General features: G+C 39.2%; 2 protein-coding genes across 5 annotated transcripts in view; one reads left to right on the top strand and one right to left on the bottom strand.

The window, feature by feature from the left end:
* Window positions 1-329: 329 nt before the first annotated feature.
* On the bottom strand, window positions 330-7163 carry LOC147581781 (uncharacterized). The gene is made up of 2 exons (XM_086704269.1): window positions 6049-7163; window positions 330-5502 (listed from the first exon to the last, which is right to left on the bottom strand). The coding sequence occupies exon 1, from the start codon at window positions 6710-6712 to the stop codon at window positions 6080-6082; it is 633 nt and encodes a 210-aa protein (XP_086560395.1). The 5' UTR covers window positions 6713-7163; the 3' UTR covers window positions 330-5502; window positions 6049-6079.
* The window catches only part of SPRY1 (sprouty RTK signaling antagonist 1), a 96284-nt gene continuing 80560 nt past the window's right edge, over window positions 4677-20400 (top strand). The window contains exons 1-2 of one of the 4 annotated variants that reach the window (XR_015250244.1): window positions 4677-4830; window positions 5571-6478. Coding sequence is in view for 2 of the 4 variants with exons in the window: in XM_086704266.1 (XP_086560392.1) it covers window positions 9321-10280 (960 nt within the window). In the remaining 2 variants the exon portion in view is untranslated. Of the gene's footprint in view, window positions 4831-5570; window positions 6479-6544; window positions 7496-9265; window positions 11474-20400 lie in introns of those variants that run through there. The other 3 variants (XR_015250245.1, XM_086704266.1, XM_086704267.1) reach the window with 3 other exon arrangements.

Here is a 20400-nt window from a genome sequence, read left to right as displayed (position 1 = left end):
GGTGGCGCTTCACAGGTTTTTTGTTAGTTGAAATTCATTGGCTCCATGACCTCCCTCTCTGCTATCAATTTTAAAAATTAATACAAACATTAGATTCATATAGTACTTTGGGAATTGGCAGAAACTATCTGCTACCATATCTGGCATACTTATTATCAAATTAAACATTCTAAGAGATTATCAGAAAGAAGCAAGAGTATGAAAGTATGTAGAAGGTTATCTGCTTTCTACTTTTCTATTTATTTTCAATTTTTAAAATGCTATCCAATTACTTTTTTAAAACATATATTTGTTTTGTTAAATCCAAATGATTACAAAGAGCTTACAAATTTCATAGAAGATATTTTTATTATTTGCAATGAACTTTATCTTAACTGAAAGTAAAATGTAAATGATTAAACATTCCAGATAAATGTTAAAGTTATCAGGGTCATAAAGTTTCTTAATCTGAAATTATTAGCAGATAGCTGTTCCAAAATCTCAGTTAAAACACACACACAAACTCACACACATACACACATACACATGCACACACGCAGAAATACAATTACTTAAAACTGAGTTCAGCCTTAGAAAAACAAAAGCAGACTGAATTGAAACAATTATAAGATAAATAAATTCATTATTTAGGGATGAAGCACCTAGAAAGAGGAAACCTGAAACATTTCTTCATCATACAGTGTGTCTGAGACTGCTAACTTATAGCTAACTTACAGAATTTATACCGAGCTATAAATTTTACAAAGTACTCCATATACATACATTAAGCCTACAGTAGTGCTACAATTTGGGAAGGTGAAGGATTGTTATTGACTTCAGGTTAGTGATGAGAAAGCAGGCTAAGAGAAATTAAGTGAAGGTCACCAAGCTAGAAAGTGGCAAAGCCGAGACCTGAACTTCGTATCATCTGACGCTACATCAGTTATTCTTTTCTCAATATCATGCCATTTTCACACTTGGAGTATTGGACATAGGGACATTATGGGCAAATACGGCATATTAGCTAAAGTTATAGATCATGATATAGAAGAATGATATAGCCAAAACTCAGATTTTCAACACATGTAACCTATCAATTATTGTTACCACGTGAAATGTATTTGTACATGGAATTTTTTAAATGCTCCAAGAGAATTGCAATTTAAAGAAAACCAAAGTGTTCAAAAAATTTTTCTTGTAAGTTTTTTTGCATTTTCTTTTTTCAGTATAGGAAATAAGGATTAAAGTAGGCAAGCCCCAGGAGATGTTTTAAGTCGTTTTTATTTTAATGAAAACATGATTTTGTTGTTTTTCTGTTTCGCTGTTTCATCTCTGGGGGCAGTTATAGGTTTTAAATCAACCTATGTTCTTATGCATTTGTCTCTGAAGATGAAGATAGCAGTAAATAGTTATGGAAATGAAAGATTAATAGCTTTTGCTGACCAGAATCAAAGATGATACCAGATGATCACTATAGGAGGCATTCAGAAGTCAAATCAGGAGAAGAGGCAGATTTTCTTTTCTTGTGAGAAAGAAGAACAAGGGAAGGTTCAGAAGTGAACATTTAATATTATGGAGGAGGAAAGAAGAGAGGATTTATTCTTCAATTGACTAGATAAGAAATGAAGACTGTTTTGTACTGGGGCAAAGATGTTTCCTTATACAACCTTACCATGTGGATTTAGTTACTAAAATCTTTAATATATAGTAGTGATGCCGTTTGTCTGAACTCTTGTCACTTTGATTCTCTGTAAAGGAATATGACACTTAAGGAGTAGAGGGCAATTCAGAGCCCTTCCATGTGCATTTCTTTTTCCTTTTTACAACTTGTGAAAAATAGAATCACTTGTGACAAAGTATACAAATGATTAGTTGTAGAATTATAGAGTGGACAGAAACTTCACAAATCATTCAGTGTAATTTACTCAATGTATTGTTTGATTTGCCCACTTCCAGAATTTGAAGCCAATACAGAACATTTGTGTTTCAAATAGGGCAGAAGGATGAGAATTGAGCTTATGAAAATAAAGAGAATGTTTATGGAAAATTTACAGAATAGGTTGGTCTATTTCTGTCAACTACAAAGACTGTTTACAAAAGGAAACTGAAAATAAAATGGCTATCCTTGCCAGTTTTTCTTGGGAAGTATAGTAATACAGTGACTATTGCCCTAAAAGGAAAGTAGAGACTTAGTTTCCATTCTTGGTTCTTTATTAATTTATTAGATACTTATAGGCTAACTTACCAATTTATGGGGTTATTTTGTTTCTCAACAAGATAAAAAATTATATTTATTAATATGATTAATTCTTGGAAGAATTAATAAGGTATTATTTTTCAAAAGCTTGGAACACGTTATGATTCTGCTACTTTGGCAAATAAAGTAGATAAATGAGTAAGTTAAGCTTCTCAGTACTACACCGTTCTTTGTTTTTTGTTTTTTTAATTACTAGCGGTTGTGAGGAGTTATCAGATTGTTTTTTCATTTTATTTTACTCTTTCTTTCAAAAATCAAATCAGCAGAAGAGATGGCTTCTCTTGTTTCCACACGAAAGTGAACAAGACATCCGGGCTCACTCTCCATTCCACTTTATTCTTTTACACATATCTTAATAGTGAACTGAACATTATCGTAAGACTTTCCCATGGATATTTACATTGTTTTTCCTTTCCAGGAAAATTTCATACTTCAGCTATCCATTCCTAGGTATGGTAAACAGAAATTAAACTTACTAAATAAAGAGCAATGTCTATTTTAAACTAAAAGTTTAGAATGTTTACAAATTCTTATGAGTTGTAGGTAATCAAAAAAAGAGGCAGGTTTTATTAAATGTCTTCTAGATCAGGTGGCAAGACTACACCTATATTTATTTGTAATGTAATAGAGAAAAACATACTGATGTATTTTATTGCTAAATGATGTAAAGGGTCATTGGTCAACCTGTGCAGCCTAATATTTGATTTCTAAATAGAACATGACCCACGATGATGCTGTTACAGTTAAAATTTCATGGATTTAACTTATTATTGTAATTCAAAAATACTTAAATCTCATGCAAATTATAATTTTATACATCTGTGGTTGAGTTTGAAGCTTATTTGTAACAGAAATCTTTCAAATATATTTTTATAGGATTTATGGAAGTAGAATGTTCAGTGCTCCCTCTCCTGGTTTTATCATATTGGTGAACTGACCACTCATCCTAAAATTGTGGTAATAGCTGAGAAGACAATTTTGAAGATCCAAACAGGATACTCTGATATGATATTCTATTTCTGATTTGGCTATTCCAAGTCCATTCATAATGGTCAAGAAACCTATCCATCATTGGTTAAAGTTCATTACATCCCAAAGTATAAAATCTAAGAAAAAAAATAGAAAGTATGTACAATAATGTTGATTTTATCTTTTTTAAAAGCCCATTTTAATACCGTTTATATTGAGTGAATATGTAGCTTTCTGGCTTCATTCTTGTTCTATATTATTTTCTAGTGATGCTTCCTTCCTTCTTGTTGATGGTCTTAGCAATGCCCTAGGTTCCAAAGAGGTTAATTCCAAATACAACTTCTAATTTTTTTAAGTGCTCAAACATTTGAAAGTCTAGAAAAAAACAGCTTCAACAGAATCACTTGTTATTGTAAAGAAGCTTAAGAACTGAAAATTTCCATACCCAAATTTATACATGTTCTAGATTTTGAGATTTGTTTTGTTTGCTGTATTTTGTCAAAGACTTTAAGCTACTTCTGATATCTAGTACCTGGAAAAAGTACTTCCTCTCCACTTACTATATGTTTTTGGTTTTTAGGTATCTTTTAAGAATCTCTGTGGAATTTTAAATTTCACATATAGTTATCCTCGCTGAAGCATAAAGTACACAATTTTGATAATAAAGGTCTAAAATCCCATAGGTTGTAAGAAACAAAGCGAGTTTCCTACTGATTAAAATATCTTTTTTTCCCAGTAACAAAACATGTATCATTAAGAATTATAAAACTGCCTGGTAATCTATTTTAATTGATTTCCAATTAACTGATTTTTAAAAATAAATTAGTTGGTTGTGGATGGGTTTTTTTTTTTTGCAAAATGATACAAATTAATTACAAAATTGAAGAAAGTTGGGGTTTTTGAGTTTTAGGAAATCATATCCCAAACCAAGACAGAGCACTTGTTATAAAATCTACAGCAGGAAATTTCACCTTTATGAGGTAATGTTATATACGTTTGCAGTAAGGAGTGCTACCTTCTGAACCTTCAGATTGCACATATTGTGAATTTTGCTTCAAATACGAACTGTAATGTTATATTATCATCTTTTACATATCAATATACATTTTCTCTCTAGCTGATCAGAAGTGATGGCTTGGCATACAACTTTTTAATCTTCTTTTATTCAAAAGTATTTTTTAACTCAACCTTAAAAGTTGTGTTCACCAATACTTTCACAGAGATTGATAACTCAACTTAAAGGATTCTTCTGTGACAAACTGCATTTGTAGGAATTTTAGAGGTAATCTCAAAGTTTCAGAGGATGTTTATCACAGAGAGTACAGGGCAACATTTCCAAGTTGGTACACATAAACGAAAGAGAAAACGACTGTTGGAGAAATCCTGTTCCAGGTTTTCAGGCAGCCCGCGTGATTGACACATGATATCACTGGAGGCGTGTCCTGGAGTGGAGGTGGAGGTGGAGGCGAGCTGCTGAAATTCTGCGGAGCCGGAGTGGGATTGCTCTGTAAGGCACGCAGTGGTTTGCAGAGTGATAGCAGCAGACCGAGCTCCTTACCCTGGATAAGGAACTGCTACAGTCGCTGTAAATGTGCCTGAAAAGCAATTTCCAATCTTTGCGTTAGGTAAGAACTGTTTCCTTCCTTTCATTCCGTAGATATTTTAGGAAAGATTAGGTGAGAAATGTTGGCTTTTACAAGAACTTGAACATTTCTTTGAACTCGCTTTGGATGTAAGATTACTGGTTGCATTTCAAATTACCAGTAGTATTCCCACTGCTAAAACTAATGCTTTTAAATGCTACTGTTAAGAGAAAAAACAGGGTCCCTTTCATTTTTTTTTTTTTTCCTTATCCGAAGGGTAACAAGTTTAAAGTCTGAAACGGTCGGTTGTGTGAAAAACAGAGTGGTTAATGCCGAAGAGGGTCTGGCACTCGGTGTGTGGACCAAATACATGTTTGTTTAGGCATTGTTGGCGACCGAAGCCCGAGCGAAGCAATTGTTTAAAACCTGAATTTCCCGTCTCTGTGTATTGATTTCCAATGCGCAGAGGCGTTGCTTGAACGTTGTTTGAACTCCTAGGCATTCCAAGGGGCAAAAGCACTTCGGCAAAACGTGCAAGACTGCATGTTACTTTGGTTCGCTGCTGACACGCCGACTGTGCGCCGGCCTGTCAATCACTGGAAGCAGCAACAGCCAGCACATGGCAGCGGGCTGCGGGCGGCGGGCGAGCTGGCGAGCGGCCCACCCCGCTCTACTCTCCGCCCGGGCGGCTGAGCGCGCTACGCGTCCAAGTGCCTAGAAAGAAAAGGAAATTAATGTTTTGTTTTGTTTTGTTTTATTTTCCCATCGATAATCCTCTGTAGCAGGCATTTCGGCCGTGGAACAGGACGGTCGGAGGACTGGGAGTGAGCGCTGCCCCGGAGAGGCTGACCTGCCAGGACCGGAGTTCCGGGGGACACTGTGCCCCCCACTTGCCCAGCGTGCAGGATCGGTTAAGTGCCTCGACCTGCGCGGGGGCCAAGAGACGACGCCCCGCCTCTTCCCTTGAGAAGAACCCCTCCAGCCTCAGTCCTTCCACCGCTACCCCTAAAAAAGCGGGTAAAAAAAAAAAAAATCCCACCCACCCCCGCCCGGGGAAGCGGCAGCCTCCGCCTCGCAGGCGTGCGCTCCCGGGCTCCGCCGGGGCCTGCGCGGTTCCGTGACCCGCCCGCAGACGCAGGTTCGAGCCCCGTCCCGGGCGCCGCAAAGTCTCGAACGTCCGTGACGTGGATTTTCAGTCATCAGGGGGCCGCCACTCCTTCCTTTCGCGCGAGGAGCGTTCGGAACCGGAGAAGAACTCACGCGGAGCACGGCGTGCCAGCCTGTGGGCCCGTCACGAACTCTTCTCACTACCGCTCCCCAGTTCGCTTTTCTGGGAGACTCGAGGGCCCCCCCGAAGGGATTTTTTTTTTTCTGGTTCGTGGAAGGGGGCTGCAAGAGAAAAGCCCCAGAGGTGGATGTTACTGAGCTGCGCGGCGAACGCGAGCTGTGAGAGGTCTGCTGCGCCGGGCCGCGCGCGGAGACTCCGAATTGTCCTCCGCAGCCGGAAGGGGGCCGCGGGGAGCGCTCCTGCCCGGTGGGGGCGGGGGAGGCCGCGGGCGGACTCGCCGCAGCAGGGGCAATGCCTCCTCGCCCTCCCCGCCGCGGTTGATGCGGCGTGAGCACGCTGCCGCCCGCACCGGGACCTGGGCCGGGTCGCACGGCTTGGTCCCCAGCTACCGCTTCGACCTAGGTGAGTGTCCGGCGGCCGCTCCCGGCCGGCGGGGGCGGGGGGGCGCGCGCACCCGGCTGGCTCTGCGCGGCAGGTGCGGGCTCCGGGGCTCGGAGAGGGGGAGGGGAAGTGGAGGGGCGACCCCAGCGCGCGGCGCCGCCCCTCCGGCCGCCTCTCTCCCGGGGCGCTCGGGGCTGGGGAATCGGGTGGGCGACCTTCGGCCGCGGCCGCGGACGGTGAGGCAGGGTCTCCCATCCCCAGTTTCCTGCAGTGCTGGCGCGGTGGCCGGGGTTGTCCTCTTGAAGGAGCCCTCCACGCGAAAGATGGGTTCTGGGAGGCTTTTGGGGTGTTCCCCGGAGGACTCTGAGGAACTTCGTGACTTGTGCCAACGGCGGGCTTTCTGTGAAGGAGTTTCCTCAGACCCGGGGCCGGGAAAGGGCGTGTGTGCGCGCGCGCGCGGGCGCGCGTTTAGGGAGGCAAACCTCGGAATTCGCGGGTAACCCCCTGGACGGAATTAGTCTGCGCCAAAGCGAGCTTCGACTTTATTCTTGTTTTGAGAGCGGTGGAACGGCGAGGGGAGGGGAGAGGGCGCTGCCACTTTAAAAATGGGAAGTCCGCCCTCCTGAGGTAATGGTAACCTCAGCCTCCTCCCCCTCCTCCTGCCCAAAGAGAGGGAGAGAGAGAAAACTTGTTTTCATTCATAACTTTTTCCTTTTCCTTCCTCTCCGTCAACTATTTATTCACCGCTTCTCCCAGCTCGGATTGCAGAGGGCGCAGCTCCACCGTCGTAACTTGCAGTGTGGCGACGCTTCTCTGCTGCCCCTGCCCCCGGCTCATTTCTTCCCGGCTCTTTAGGAATCCGGCTTTTCCTTTAAAGTGTAGACCTTTATTTCTGACTCTCCATGCCTTGGGCTTGCTTTTGGCGCCTGCCTTAGCTCTCAAGGCTCTCCGCGATCTGTAAGAAATCTTGGCGAGATGCGCAAAAATGGGTCGGAAATCCACGGTGATCCTTAGGATGTGATGGGACTGTACGAAAAGGTATTGGACTTGGAGTCCTGTTTCGGTGGGGAAGACAGGTTGCCGAGAGCGTGCGAGTGTGTTTGGGGCTGGATCCGAGAACTGTCAGTGCTTGAAAAGGGGCTTTGCTTCAGATCAGAGGTGGCTAATTTTCTTTTTATCTGCTAATCTGATTTACCAGGCAGCCTGAACTTCGTTACGACCATCATTTAAAACGCAGATGAAGCATGTGCCTGGTGTTTTTACTACACTCTTCAAATCCTGCACGCCTTTTTCTTAACTGTGGGATCTGACTTAGGACTTGGAGATACTCTGCTTTTAAAGCACTGGGTTAAGAGTTCTTTGCAAGGAGGAATGATCTTGTGTGTGCAGAGTATCGAAGGGGTATTTGAACAGTCCTTAAGGATTCCAGGACTAAACCAGGCAGATCATGAATGTGTTTCTTCTGTTGTACAGAGGAAGGCAGAGTTAAGGAGCAACCTGGGAGATCTTCGTTGGGAGAATGAGGGAGGGCAACTCCAAGAAGTTAACATAGAAGACAGAGTCTATAGACAATCAGTTTAGTTAACAGAATGAAATGGACTTCTGTCTGCCTTATTCCTTCAGCTGGTGTTTTGGCTCAAGGTGGCAGTTGAGAATGGGCATTTTTTTCTTTTCATTCTTGACTCGGAAGGGATCTGTAGACTTTAGAAGGAATTTGTGTGATTCCATTGGTTGAAATTGGAAATGTTCTTACGTTTGGTGGTTTTTTGGTGTGTGTGAAGAATGCATTATAAATTAGAAATAACTTACTATTAGTGTGGAAATACAAATGCTTACTTTTATCGGGATATTACTGTACTTATCTTATTTCAAGAAGCACATTGATTCAGAGTTGGCAGTGCTCTTGAGAATCAAGATCTGTCATGTAAATACAGATTCTTAAATTAGAGGAAATGTGGTAATTAAAATGGCCCAGATTTCTCCATACTGCCTTAAAGGCCTAATACTTATTTGTACATGAAAGTTATCTTGTTATGTGAGTGACCCCTTAATTTAAACTTTAAAAAAATCCTTTCATGATTTCAAATGTGAATGCTTTTTAACATCACAGCATTGAGTTTTGTGTGTGTGTTGTAGTGGCTGTAAAATACCAAGAGCTGTTGTATTCCTCTATACTCATCTTTACATCTTGTAGATAAATAATGGGTTACCTTTATAATCTTGGTTTCTATGTAAAATGCCCTCTTACTTTGAGATTCCATTTTAGTTTGATGTCTCTTGGATTTTTTGTAATGCATGAAGTATACCTTGACTAATTTCTCATTGTTAATCTAGTGCTTATAACAGTAAACAGCAGAAAGGCCATTCGTAATTTTTAGAAAGTGGATGTTTTCCTGTAAGGAAAACACTGATGAACTGATACGAGCTTTCTTTAGATGAGAGCTGTTTCAGGGCTTATCCTCAATATTCCCTATAAGGGCATACTCCATTTTAATTATTTGTTAGATTGACAAACAGGAAGGCATTACTTCTTGATTCTGCTTTTTAGAAGTTGAAAACAACTTTTCACTTTTATGGCATGGGGTCTCTTGCCTGCATTCTTCATCTGTGATGTGGTCCTCAGCCTCTTAGAATTGGACTCTGGCCAGGACCCCAGCATCATTGTAATCCGCTGATGAAGGAGATCATTACCAGGTGGTTTAGGCAATTTGTGACTTGACAGGATTTTCCCCCCCAAAAATGCTTCCTGTCATTTATTTTCTCTCTCTCTCTTTTTTTTTTATTTTTTCATCTTTGATTTCCTTTTAGGATTTCAGATGCATGCCAGGTTTCCACTGATTGCCAGAATTCGCGATCACTACACATGGATCCCCAAAATCAGCATGGCAGTGGCAGTTCATTAGTTGTGATCCAGCAGCCTACATTGGATAGCCGTCAGAGGTTAGACTATGAGAGAGAAATTCAGCCTGCTGCTATTTTGTCTTTAGACCAGATCAAGGCCATCAGAGGCAGCAATGAATACACAGAAGGGCCATCAGTGGTGAAAAGACCTGCGCCTCGAACAGCACCAAGACAAGAAAAGCATGAAAGGACTCACGAAATCATACCAATTAATGTGAATAACAACTATGAACACAGACCTACAAGCCACCTGGGACATGCAGGACTCTTAAATAATGCCCGAGGCCCCATTTTGAGCAGATCGACCAGCACTGGAAGTGCAGCCAGTTCTGGGAGCAACAGCAGTGCCTCTTCAGAGCAGGGACTGTTAGGAAGGTCACCACCAACCAGACCTGTGCCTGGCCATAGGTCTGAAAGGGCAATCCGGACCCAGCCTAAGCAACTGATTGTTGATGACTTGAAGGGTTCCTTGAAAGAGGACCTGACACAGCACAAGTTTATTTGTGAACAGTGTGGGAAGTGCAAGTGTGGAGAATGCACAGCTCCCAGGACCCTGCCATCCTGTTTGGCCTGCAATCGTCAGTGCCTTTGCTCTGCCGAGAGTATGGTGGAATATGGAACCTGCATGTGCTTAGTCAAGGGCATCTTCTACCACTGCTCCAATGACGATGAAGGGGATTCTTATTCGGATAATCCTTGCTCCTGTTCACAGTCCCACTGCTGCTCTAGGTACCTGTGTATGGGAGCCATGTCTCTATTTTTACCTTGCTTACTCTGTTACCCTCCTGCTAAGGGATGCCTGAAGCTTTGCAGGGGGTGTTATGACTGGATCCATCGCCCAGGATGCAGATGTAAGAACTCCAACACTGTCTATTGTAAGCTGGAGAGCTGCCCCTCCAGGGGTCAGGGTAAACCATCATGATTTCTGGAAGTGCGTTGGACCTCCTGAACTTCTGGCTTTCAAGCTGTGGCTGTTAAAAAGATTCTATGACATACTGGTTTTATTTTCTCTACAATTTTCCCACCTTTCTTCCCCTGTTCCTAAGGTTTGACTCATGGATCTTACTCTTCTCTAATGGATGATCTTCAGTAAGAGTGGACTGTGAAACTGCACCTGGCTCCCACTTATGACAAGAGCCTCTGCCATCCACGCAGGAGGGTATTGAGAGCCAGTGGGCTTTTGTGTAGCCGTTTTGTTCTGCAAGCAACTTTTCAAAAAGTTGTTGTATAAATGAACATACCCACACACATACCCAGTCAATCTGCAGTGATTTAGAGCTGTTTTTGATTGGGTACTCTGGGAGCAGGGAAACTGGTTTTTAAAGAAACAACATTTTTATTGCTTAATTAAGCTATGTGTTAAGTTTGTCTCCAGTAGGGCTGTCTTCATAGCATTGGCCCCTTTGGGGGGATATATTTTTGTTATAACATAAAAATTTTCGTTTAACCACTGCCCTCTCCTTGCCCCTCAAAGTTCTTTCCCCTCAGTTTTTTTTTTCTGGAGATGCCAGGTATTTTTCTTTTCCTATGTAATTTTAGATTTGCTTTACAATATAAATCTTCACATTGGAGATAAATTGGTTGTTTCTTGCTCATCTTTATTCTAGCTTTCATGTTTGTGAAGGACTCAACTACCTTCCTGCCACACCCCACACTTTTTACCAAATTTCTCGTCATTGAGGGCACTTGGATAACTGAAGTTGATATTTACAGCTGATCAGTCTATAGGTGTCACAGAACTATGCTGCCTAAAGTGATCTTGGCCCTTTAATGGTCCTTTTGGCCCTTTGGTTAGCTAACAGCTGGGTAATTCTAATTTTTTCTGTGTTTTCATTGCCTTAACCACAAATTGTGGTGCTTTTTTGTATATTTTATGTATAAATCACAAAGTTGAATTCTGACTATTTTTAAGACAAAAGTCTGTTAAACTTTTTTATTGTAAAGAATATTTATTATGCGAATCTATTATTTTATGATATTTATTGCAAAAGACTGTTGAAATGTACTCATGTCTGAATATAACAAAATATCAATACGTAACGGAAAGTAAGGTGACACGAAGAAAGTACCTATGTTAACTATAATGCAGAAAATATATTAATTAATGAAACCGTCTCTTGATTTCTTCATTTATTAGCCTGTACTATTATGGTGATTTTTGTCATTTGCTTTGACTCTTTCTTCATGCACACCCATTTTATCTCTTAGGTGAGCTCAGATTTAGATGTTTCCTGGGAAATGCATTCATCAAAATTTTGTGATCCAAATTATCTTTCAACGGATGCCCTAATGAATCACTTTATAAAGTGAACTTTTTTTTGCAGTTAATATTAACAATCACTCTCTACTTTGGCTATTTTGTAAGCAAGAGGTTTTGTGTATATCATAATTTCTTGGAAAATGGAACATATCTGTAATTTATGAAAATGTTTTATTTTCTTGGATTAGTCAAAAATTAATCTTTATCAGTAAAACTTAAAGAACTTAGTTCTGTATGCATGCTAGGAGTCTCTAGCTCTGTCACTTTAGTAAAACATGCTAGATGTTAGAGTGTACCAAGAGAAATAGTTCACATTATCAAAGAGAGGCTTTAAAAACATTCCTGTCCCTACCTTTTTATTTTAATAAGTGTTTAGTATGGCCTGATCAAATGACATTTTGCCATGTTCTGTGGAATAAGATATCTCAGGGCCTGAAACTTTATATAGACAAAATAAATATTTTTATTTTTTGATCTGCTGAAACCACTCATAGCTAGAATCTTTGATCTGATAAAATTTCGTTTATGTGAATCTTCAAACTCAGTTTTATCCAATTCCCCATGCCTAAGTGCTATGTCAAACCTGAATAATTCTCTGCATTTCAGAATAAGATGCTGACAAAATTTGAACCTGTGATTTAGGCTACCAAAACTTTTTCTTACCAGCTTTTTTGTTTTGGTCATTATCTTTTAGATGATTTGGCTACTTGTTTTAGTACTTCTTTGTAAACGAGCCTTGATTTTGTTTTAATTGGACAAGGCATAAGTGATAGAAACTTGTTTTAATCCTTTCCCTCAAGCCAGTAAACCTATTAGTTGGCATTGTGACATTTGATATAATCAAAAATTTTCTCTATGCTCTGAAAGCAGGAGCATTTTTATAAATGAATATTTGTTTTGGAGGCTACTTCGTAATCTATAGTATTTCAAAATGTGAAGTTATTTTCTTTCATACTCAAGTTATGTAATGTTATCAGTGGTCCCTTAGTATTGGGTTTTTGTTTAAGATTGGCTCCTTAATGAAGTATATAAACACAGACTCCCTCAAAATACTGCATAATTTTTTTCTGTTATTATTCAGACTCTTGGTATAATTAGGATCTGGTGTAAGAGCTGTCTGTAGCTATAATACCCAGACTAAGAAGCTGTAGCTTGTATTGAAAGAGATTTATAGTGTTAATGAGAATGCGGTATGTTTTGGATTTTTAACTTCTGACTATATGCAGAATACATTAAAATTATAATATTAAGATGGTGGTCTGCTGCTGCTAGGGCTTTATGTGCACTCTTGCATGATTTGGAAGTAGCAGTATGTTAGAGTTTCAGACTTCTGACAGGCTTGTTAGATGGCAAAGCATAAACACTTTGATTCAAAACTTCCTTCTTTGTGAAGGTTTATACCTAGAAGAAAAAAATATTAGGGTGTGTCCTTATAAGTGCTTATGAATTCTAGGCTTTCCAACCTAATACTGATCATCATTTTAAAGTGCTAAGTCTTTGAAAGCACCAGCAAAGCTGAAATTTTTTACAGTGCCCACTACCATTTATTTGATATTTCTTTCTTTTTTAATGTTTGTTTGTTTATTTTGAGAGAGACGGTGCGTGGGTGGGGGGAGGGGCAGAGAGGGAATCCCAAGCAGGGGCTCGATCCCATGAGCAGTGGGATCATGACACACAGACTGAGCCAGAGCCACCCAGGTGCCCCTATTTGATACTTTAAATGAAAATAACATACCAAATAGATGGGCTAGCTTTCTTTCCTTATTCCATGATTTTGTCCCTTTCCTCAGCTACTACAGTTTGACAGAAATAGTTCCTTTCCAGCATATTTTCTGACTGCCAATTTTTTCATTTCAGAGTTTTATTTAGATAATTTAATTGTGAATAAAACCAAAATGGGATTTCTGTAATTGAGTAGTTTCCTGTCAACAGTTTATAACCCAGCAGGAAAATGAAATGTGAAAAGCAGGTATGATTCTTTTTGTGAAGGCCTAAGGTGAAACCTTAAATTATAGTCTGCAATAATGATCATATGGTTTTCAAAATCCAAACCATAGAATATTCCAATTATTACTAAGAAAAGTGAAATGTAAAAAACAATGTTCTTTAAAGTGAAAGGAAGTGAGTTAAAAACTAGTCATGTTTTTACCTTAAAATTGATATCGGAACCAACTCAGAGGATTCAGTTCCAGAAGATTGATTTAAGTTTTGAAATTGCCTCCTTTTCCTAAATCTACTCTCTTCCCCATCTTCAGAATGATGTATTTCATGGCAGTTTTATGTATAGCTGTTTCGCGAAAAAGTAGGATCCCTTTTTGAAACATTGAAATAGTGAAACAAAGAACAGAGGGTCTAGACAGTTCTCATCTTAAACCGTACCCTACCTCCTATATATATATATATATATATATATATATATATTTTTTTTTTTTTTTTTTAATTCCAAGAGTTTCATGTCTTTAAACATCTGGAAAACAAATCTTTAAATCCTCCTTTTGGCCAGTTGGAGGTTTTGACAATTGGAGGATTTTTTTCCCCATTATTTCACTGATTTGATACAATAAAAATAGCCAAGTATTTAATAAACAACTTACTGATTCTTCCAATATTCTCTCAGACTATTACCAAGCCATTTTGCTCTATTTATTGAACATTTACCATGTACATTATTCTATATGCAGAATAATTCTAGAGCTAGAAGTAGGTTTGAGTGTATCTTGCTTAATACTTCTCAACCATGTATAAAACCAAATAGGTCACTAGTTAAAAGTTAAAAATTTGTAGGTCTCTTAATAGTTCAGACCTACTATATAAGGAAAATCTCCAGGGGAGTAGCTTTGTATTCTGTATTTTTAAAAAGCTTCTTGAGTGATTTTATCAGACAATTTTGGAACAGCTTTTTTAGCTTAATGTCTTCATTTTGAGGATGTAGAAACATAAGCCCAGCTTGGAAGATAAACTATTGATGATATCTAGGGTATAGCCAGGAATCTTACCTGATACAGGATTTTCCTCATTTCTTAGCAGCAAGCCAGTACCTTTATGCTGCACATTAGCTTTTGCCGTTCCATTCTCTACTAGGAAGTTTTTACTTCATTATTAATGTATTTGACTATAATTTAGGAAGTGGAATGTTTTTCAGCATATATTCTTTGCCCTTAGCTATCAGGAATAAGTAGCAAATGACTTCATTACCATGATTATTTTTTATACGTTAATATTAAAGTTAACAACTTCACTTGAAAACTGAGCATGTGTGCTTCCTCTGGCCAGGTTTATACGGTAATAATATGACAAATTGATTTAATCCATTTGTAAAAGGTAATAGTAACTTGGCATCTAGATTAAAGGATTTATGTGATGTTACTTCGTACCATTGTTCTGTTTGCATTAGGATTATAGTAATCAAAGGCAATTTAAATGTTCTATTTTGCACTATTTAAAAAAATTTTTTTTTAATGTTTATTTATTTTGAGAGAGAGAGCGTGAGCAGGGGAGGAGCAAAGAGAGAGGGAGACACAGAATCTGAAGCAGGCTCCAGGCTCTGAGCTGTCAGCCTAGAGCCTCACACAAGGCTCGAACCCACAAGCGAGAACATGACCTGAGCAAGTCGGGCGCTCAACCGACTGAGCCTTCCAGGAGCCCCAATTTTGCACTATTAAAAATTTTTTGTTTAAGTTCATTTTGAGAGAGACAGAGTGTGAGCTGGGGACGGGCAGAGGACGAGAATACCAAGCAGGCTCCGCAAGGTCCATGCAGAGCAGGTTGTGGAGCTCAAACTCATGAAAACATGAGATCATGACCTGAGTCAAAATCAAGAGTCAGATGCTTACCCAACTGAGCCATCCAGGTACCCCTCTATGTTGCACTATTAAAAAGATTGATGTTAGTCAAATCATAGTAGATATGTTAATAATTCTAATTGCAAAAACTACCAGAGAACCTAGGACTTTTTTGAATTGTATATATTTGAGAAAATATACAAGATTCTATCATTCACTAGTAAGCCAAGAGTTAGTTTTGATAAACTAAATCATAATTTTAGTGCTAGGTAGAAACTTAGAGGTTATCTAATCCATCTTTATTTTTTTTTTAAGTTCATTTATTTTGTTTTGAGAGAGAGGGTATGCATGTATGAGTGGGGGAGGGACAGAGAGAGAATCCTAGACAGGCTCTGCACTGTCAGTGCAGATGTGGGGCTTGAACTCATGAACCATGAGATCATGGCTTGAGCTGAAGTCAGATGCCTAACTGACAGAGCCACCCAGGCACCTAATCCATCTTTAGAGATGAGAAGCCTTCTTCAGATGTTAGTTACCTAAAGTCGTGATCTAGTAGCCAAAAACAAAAACTGTAGAAAACTACTTACTGTATATGACCATGTGGTAAATGGTTGGAAGGAAGGAGAGGTTGGTTGGAAGGGGAATTTGAACAAAAGTTTCAGGTTAATTTATAAGTTATAAAATTGAACAAATGTGTTAAAGCATAATGGACGAATGTCAGTCCAAGGCAGAGAAATACATGCCATAAGGAGGGAGTCAGACAAAACTAGCTGAATAGATTTGATGTAAGAAAACAAAGTGGGTGTTAGAAAACTGAGATCCAGTTTGACTGGCTAGCAGTGGTTCTCAAATTTAGCTGTGCTTTAAAATCATCTGAGTAAAAACAACAACAAACAAAACCTGTGTCTAGATCCCATCTCAGGCCAGCTCAATCAGAATCTCTGGCGGTAGGGCTTTGGCATTTGTTTTTTTTAAAAGCATTGAGGTGATTCTAAGGCACGTCCACAGTCCAAAACTTCTGAATTCGATTATAGGTATGTGGGGAATTGTGGGAGATTAAAATGGGAGGTATTAATATAAGCAGGCCAGTTTAGAAAAAAGAAAGCCAGAGGTATTAAGAGTCATAAGTGGCTTGGAGGTTAGTAGGCATGGAAAAAGGGGTCAATGTGAAAAATAGTACAAATGTTAAATCCATAGTAGGACTTTGCAGTTATTTATAACATGGGTTTGGGATAGAGGAAAGAATTAAATGATTCTGAAGCTTTGGACCAAGGTGAATAGGCAAATGGTATTTCTGTTAAAAGAAATGGTTGGTGGGGCACCTGAGTGGCTCTGTCAGTTGAATGTTTGACTCTTGATATTGGCTTAAGTCACAATCCCAGGGTTGTGGGATGGAGTCCCCATAGGGCTCTGTGCTGAGTGTGGACCTTGCTTGGGATTTTCTCTCTCTCCTGCCCCTTCCTCTCTCTCTCTCTCTCAAAAAGAAAGGAAGGGAAAGATGAAAGAAAGAAAGAAAGAAAGAAAGAAAGAAAGAAAGAAAGAAAGAAAGAAAGAAAGAAAGAAAGAAAGAAAGAAAGAAAGAAAGAAAGAAAGAAAGAAAGAAGAAAGGAAAGGAAAGAAAGGAAAAAAAGAAAAAGAAAAAGAAGGGAAGGAAAGGAAAGAAAGAAAAGGAAAGAAAGCAAAGAAAGAAGAAAAGGAAAAAAAGAAGGAAAGGAAAGAAAAAGTAAAATAAAAGAAAGGGAAGAAAGAAAAGAAAAAGAAGGAAAGGAAGGAAGGGAAAGAAATGGGTGGAATTAGTTTTGGAGGTATGTGGGGAGGGAAAAGTTATGAGTTATGTTGGGATAAACTTAAAGTGTGAGTGAGTTGCCAGCAGGTTGTTGAATAAAAAGTCTAGAGTTTGGGGTGCTTGGCTGACAGTCTGTAAAGCATGCAACTCTTGATCTCAGGGTTGTGAGTTCAAGCCCCACATTGGGCATGGAACCTACGTTAAAAAAAAATGTCTAGAGTTTAATAGAAGTGGGTGATGGCCTGTCATCCACTGTCATCCACATGGGGTTGATGGGGAATCTGTAGCATAAATCCCTAAGGAAAGAATGGCTAGAGACAAAACCTGGAGGTACATACCTATATTTAGGGGATGGAGGAAATAAAGCCAACAGTAAGAGGGGTTGTCAAAGAAGGATAGGCACCAAGAGATTGATGTGTTTTAGAATCTAAAGGAGACTTTCAAGATGGAAATTAGTTAATTAGATGTCAAAAGCTGTGGAGAATCCAAACTGAATTTGGTGGGTGGTATCTAGGTGAAATTGTAATCAAAGGATTGCAAGGGATCAGGAAACAAATGGGTGGAAATACAGTAGGTAACGCTTTAAGTCTATTCATTCTAGAAATTTTGAGATGATAAGAAAGTAACTAGAGGCAGGTAACAGCTGAGGAGGATTTTTAGAATAACAAAAACCTAAGCCTTTGTAGAAAGAGAGGAAGGGTATTTGAGAGAGCGATAGAGGGAAATAGCTGGAGGAAGAGTGAGCACAAAGGGGTGCTTTAACACTGCAAGAATGGTTGTTGTTCTAGAGTAAAGAATAAAAGAAGAAAGAGAAAGATATAATGGAATTTTAAGAGGGAGAACAAGGAAGGAATTTTGATAAATCAGTAGTGAAGACCATCTGGGACTGAAATTGGTTCTTGAGGGTAGAGGTCTAGAATGGTTAGATATGGGGATGCTGTTGCACAGTCAACAGAACCGATGAGGTGAAGAACTTGCACAGAGCTCAGCTCAGATTGAACAGAGACTGTTTTTGTGGCCGCCTAAGCATTTTCACGTTTCATCTAGATATTGCTTGCAGCTGGTTAAAGGGGCACTTAAGCCAGAGAATAAGTGGCCAATAAGAAATGGTGAATTTGAAAGAGGTTAGGAATTTTAGGTCAGTAGTTGCTGAAATGACTGACCAGAATAATTGAATGAAATTTCCAATGAGGATGAAATATGGGTTTACAGAGAGCACCTAAATAGGAAAGGTAGACAGCTAAGAACAGAGGTGACTTTTCAAGTCAAAACGTTAGAAGGTAGGCCGTTTTTAATTCCTGAAGAAATCTGGGGTTTCTTTGTGCTGATGAGTAGCTGAGGTAGAGAGGAGATTTTTGAAGCTGAAGATGAAGAGAAGAAAACAGTCAATGCATTAAAAGAGTTGTTCATTTAGGTATTAAAAGGCCAGAGGTAGAAGTAGTGAGGAAAATTTAGAGGCTGGTGTTTGTGTTTGGAAAGGATGATTTTAGACCGTTTAACTTGCTTTTCGGCTAATGGATTATAAATTAATTAAGATCTGATAAAAATGTAAGATTTCTTAATAAGGAATGGACTAGTGGACTAGAATTTATTTCAAATTGGATGTCCTCCATTTGTAAGCCAAATTGTTAACAACATCAGTTATTGAATAAAGAAAGTATCTTCATGAAAATTGATTGACTAGTCAAGTCAGTCAAAATAATACCCAGAGCCAAAAGACCTTTTGCTTTTCACATTCCCTTCTTTAAGCTTTTGTGCGCTTCAGAGGCACTTCAGAAAGCAGAGGAATTGGGTCCAAGATCTTAGTGCTGTCAACTTCACAGAATTTGCATGTTGCAGATTTGCAGTAGAAGCTGTGAGTAAATTTGATTCCTCAATGGAAGGACATTTTATTCTCCTGGGCCACCCAGAATCTGCCTTGTACTACAAATGTAGAGGGGTTTTATCTCCTTGAAGAAGACTGCTGGTGTCAGAGTTATCTACTGAGTATGTGGAGTTCTAACTGGTTAGTTTGTGGTTTATAGACCTGCTCTTGGAATTACTTATCATTTCTTCTTTGTACCTGTCTTTGTCCGTTCTTTGGCTTTTGCTCTTTAATACCAGGAATACAATTCGATTAGGGAAGATAAAGTAGAATAATGATGAAACCAAAATGTATCAGCTTAACCCCTTGCTATCCAATACCTAGAACAGTGCCTGTTGCAGTAGAGTAGAAGCTTAATAAATATTTGTTGGTTGCCTTGCTGGATTTATTCTTAAAAGCTTCAAATTAAGGAAACGTGTGGCGATTAATAACCAAATTGAATTTTTGTTTTCACAGAGTTTTGATTGTTTCTATTGTCAATAATATAGGCAGTTTTGAGAGGAAAGAAGAGTTGCTTGGCTCTGTCGACCTTTTAATCATTTATCCGACACTAATACGTTAGGTGCTAAGGATCCCAGTCTTTGCCTAGTAATTCATAAGTTTTTAGCAATGTGATTGGTGCTATTATGTCCGTTGATGACTGGGGCTGTGGAAACACTGGGAGGAAGCAGCCACATCTGTCTTTGCAAGTCAGGGAAGTTTTCATAGAAAAGACATAAAAGATGAGTAGTAATTCATCAGGTAGACAGGAGAGAGAAAAGATTTCAGATAAGTGTAAGGCATGTAAGTGGGAATGGAAATGGCATGCTGGGAAAATTGCAAGTAATTTTGTATGTTTGGAATGTAAGGTGCCTGTGGGAAGGATAGGAGCCAGTTATGGAAAGTGAATGTCACGTTAAAGAGTTTGAGCTCTATCCCATGGGTGATAGGGAGTCATGGACAGCACAGATTATAAACAGGAGAGTGACATGACCAGATTAGAGTTTCAGAACAATTCTTCAGGCAGCACTGTGGAGGATAAACTAGAGTGGAAAGGGGAGACCAGCTAAATGGTTAACATAATGATTGGTATGATTAATGTCATAAGGACAATGGAGATTGAAAGGAAGGGATGGGTTTCAGATAAAGGTTGAGATGAGGGAGGAGGAATCTAGATGACTCAGCACTGGATCCACTTATTTCTGGTAACATAAGGCAAAGAGAACATTTGTATAAATGAAATGTATAAAAAACCCAAGATTTTCTCCACTGAACATTCTACTAATTGTGTAGATTTAAGAATCTTTTTTCCCCTAGACCACATCTCTCCCAGAATAGTTAATGAGTAATGAAGTAGACTGAATGCAGGAA

This window comes from Puma concolor, chromosome B1 (assembly GCF_028749965.1).
Source record: "Puma concolor isolate L17-30 chromosome B1, mPumCon1.1.hap2, whole genome shotgun sequence".
Taxonomy (NCBI): Eukaryota; Metazoa; Chordata; class Mammalia; order Carnivora; family Felidae; genus Puma; species Puma concolor.
Note: the sequence above shows the minus strand (reverse complement) of the source record. Positions and strands in the feature narration are given on the sequence as shown.

Coding starts and splice junctions, on each gene's coding strand:
- LOC147581781 (XM_086704269.1), bottom strand. CDS start 6,712: ATGGGAGACCCTGCCTCACCGTCCGCGGCCGCGGCCGAAGGTCGCCCA.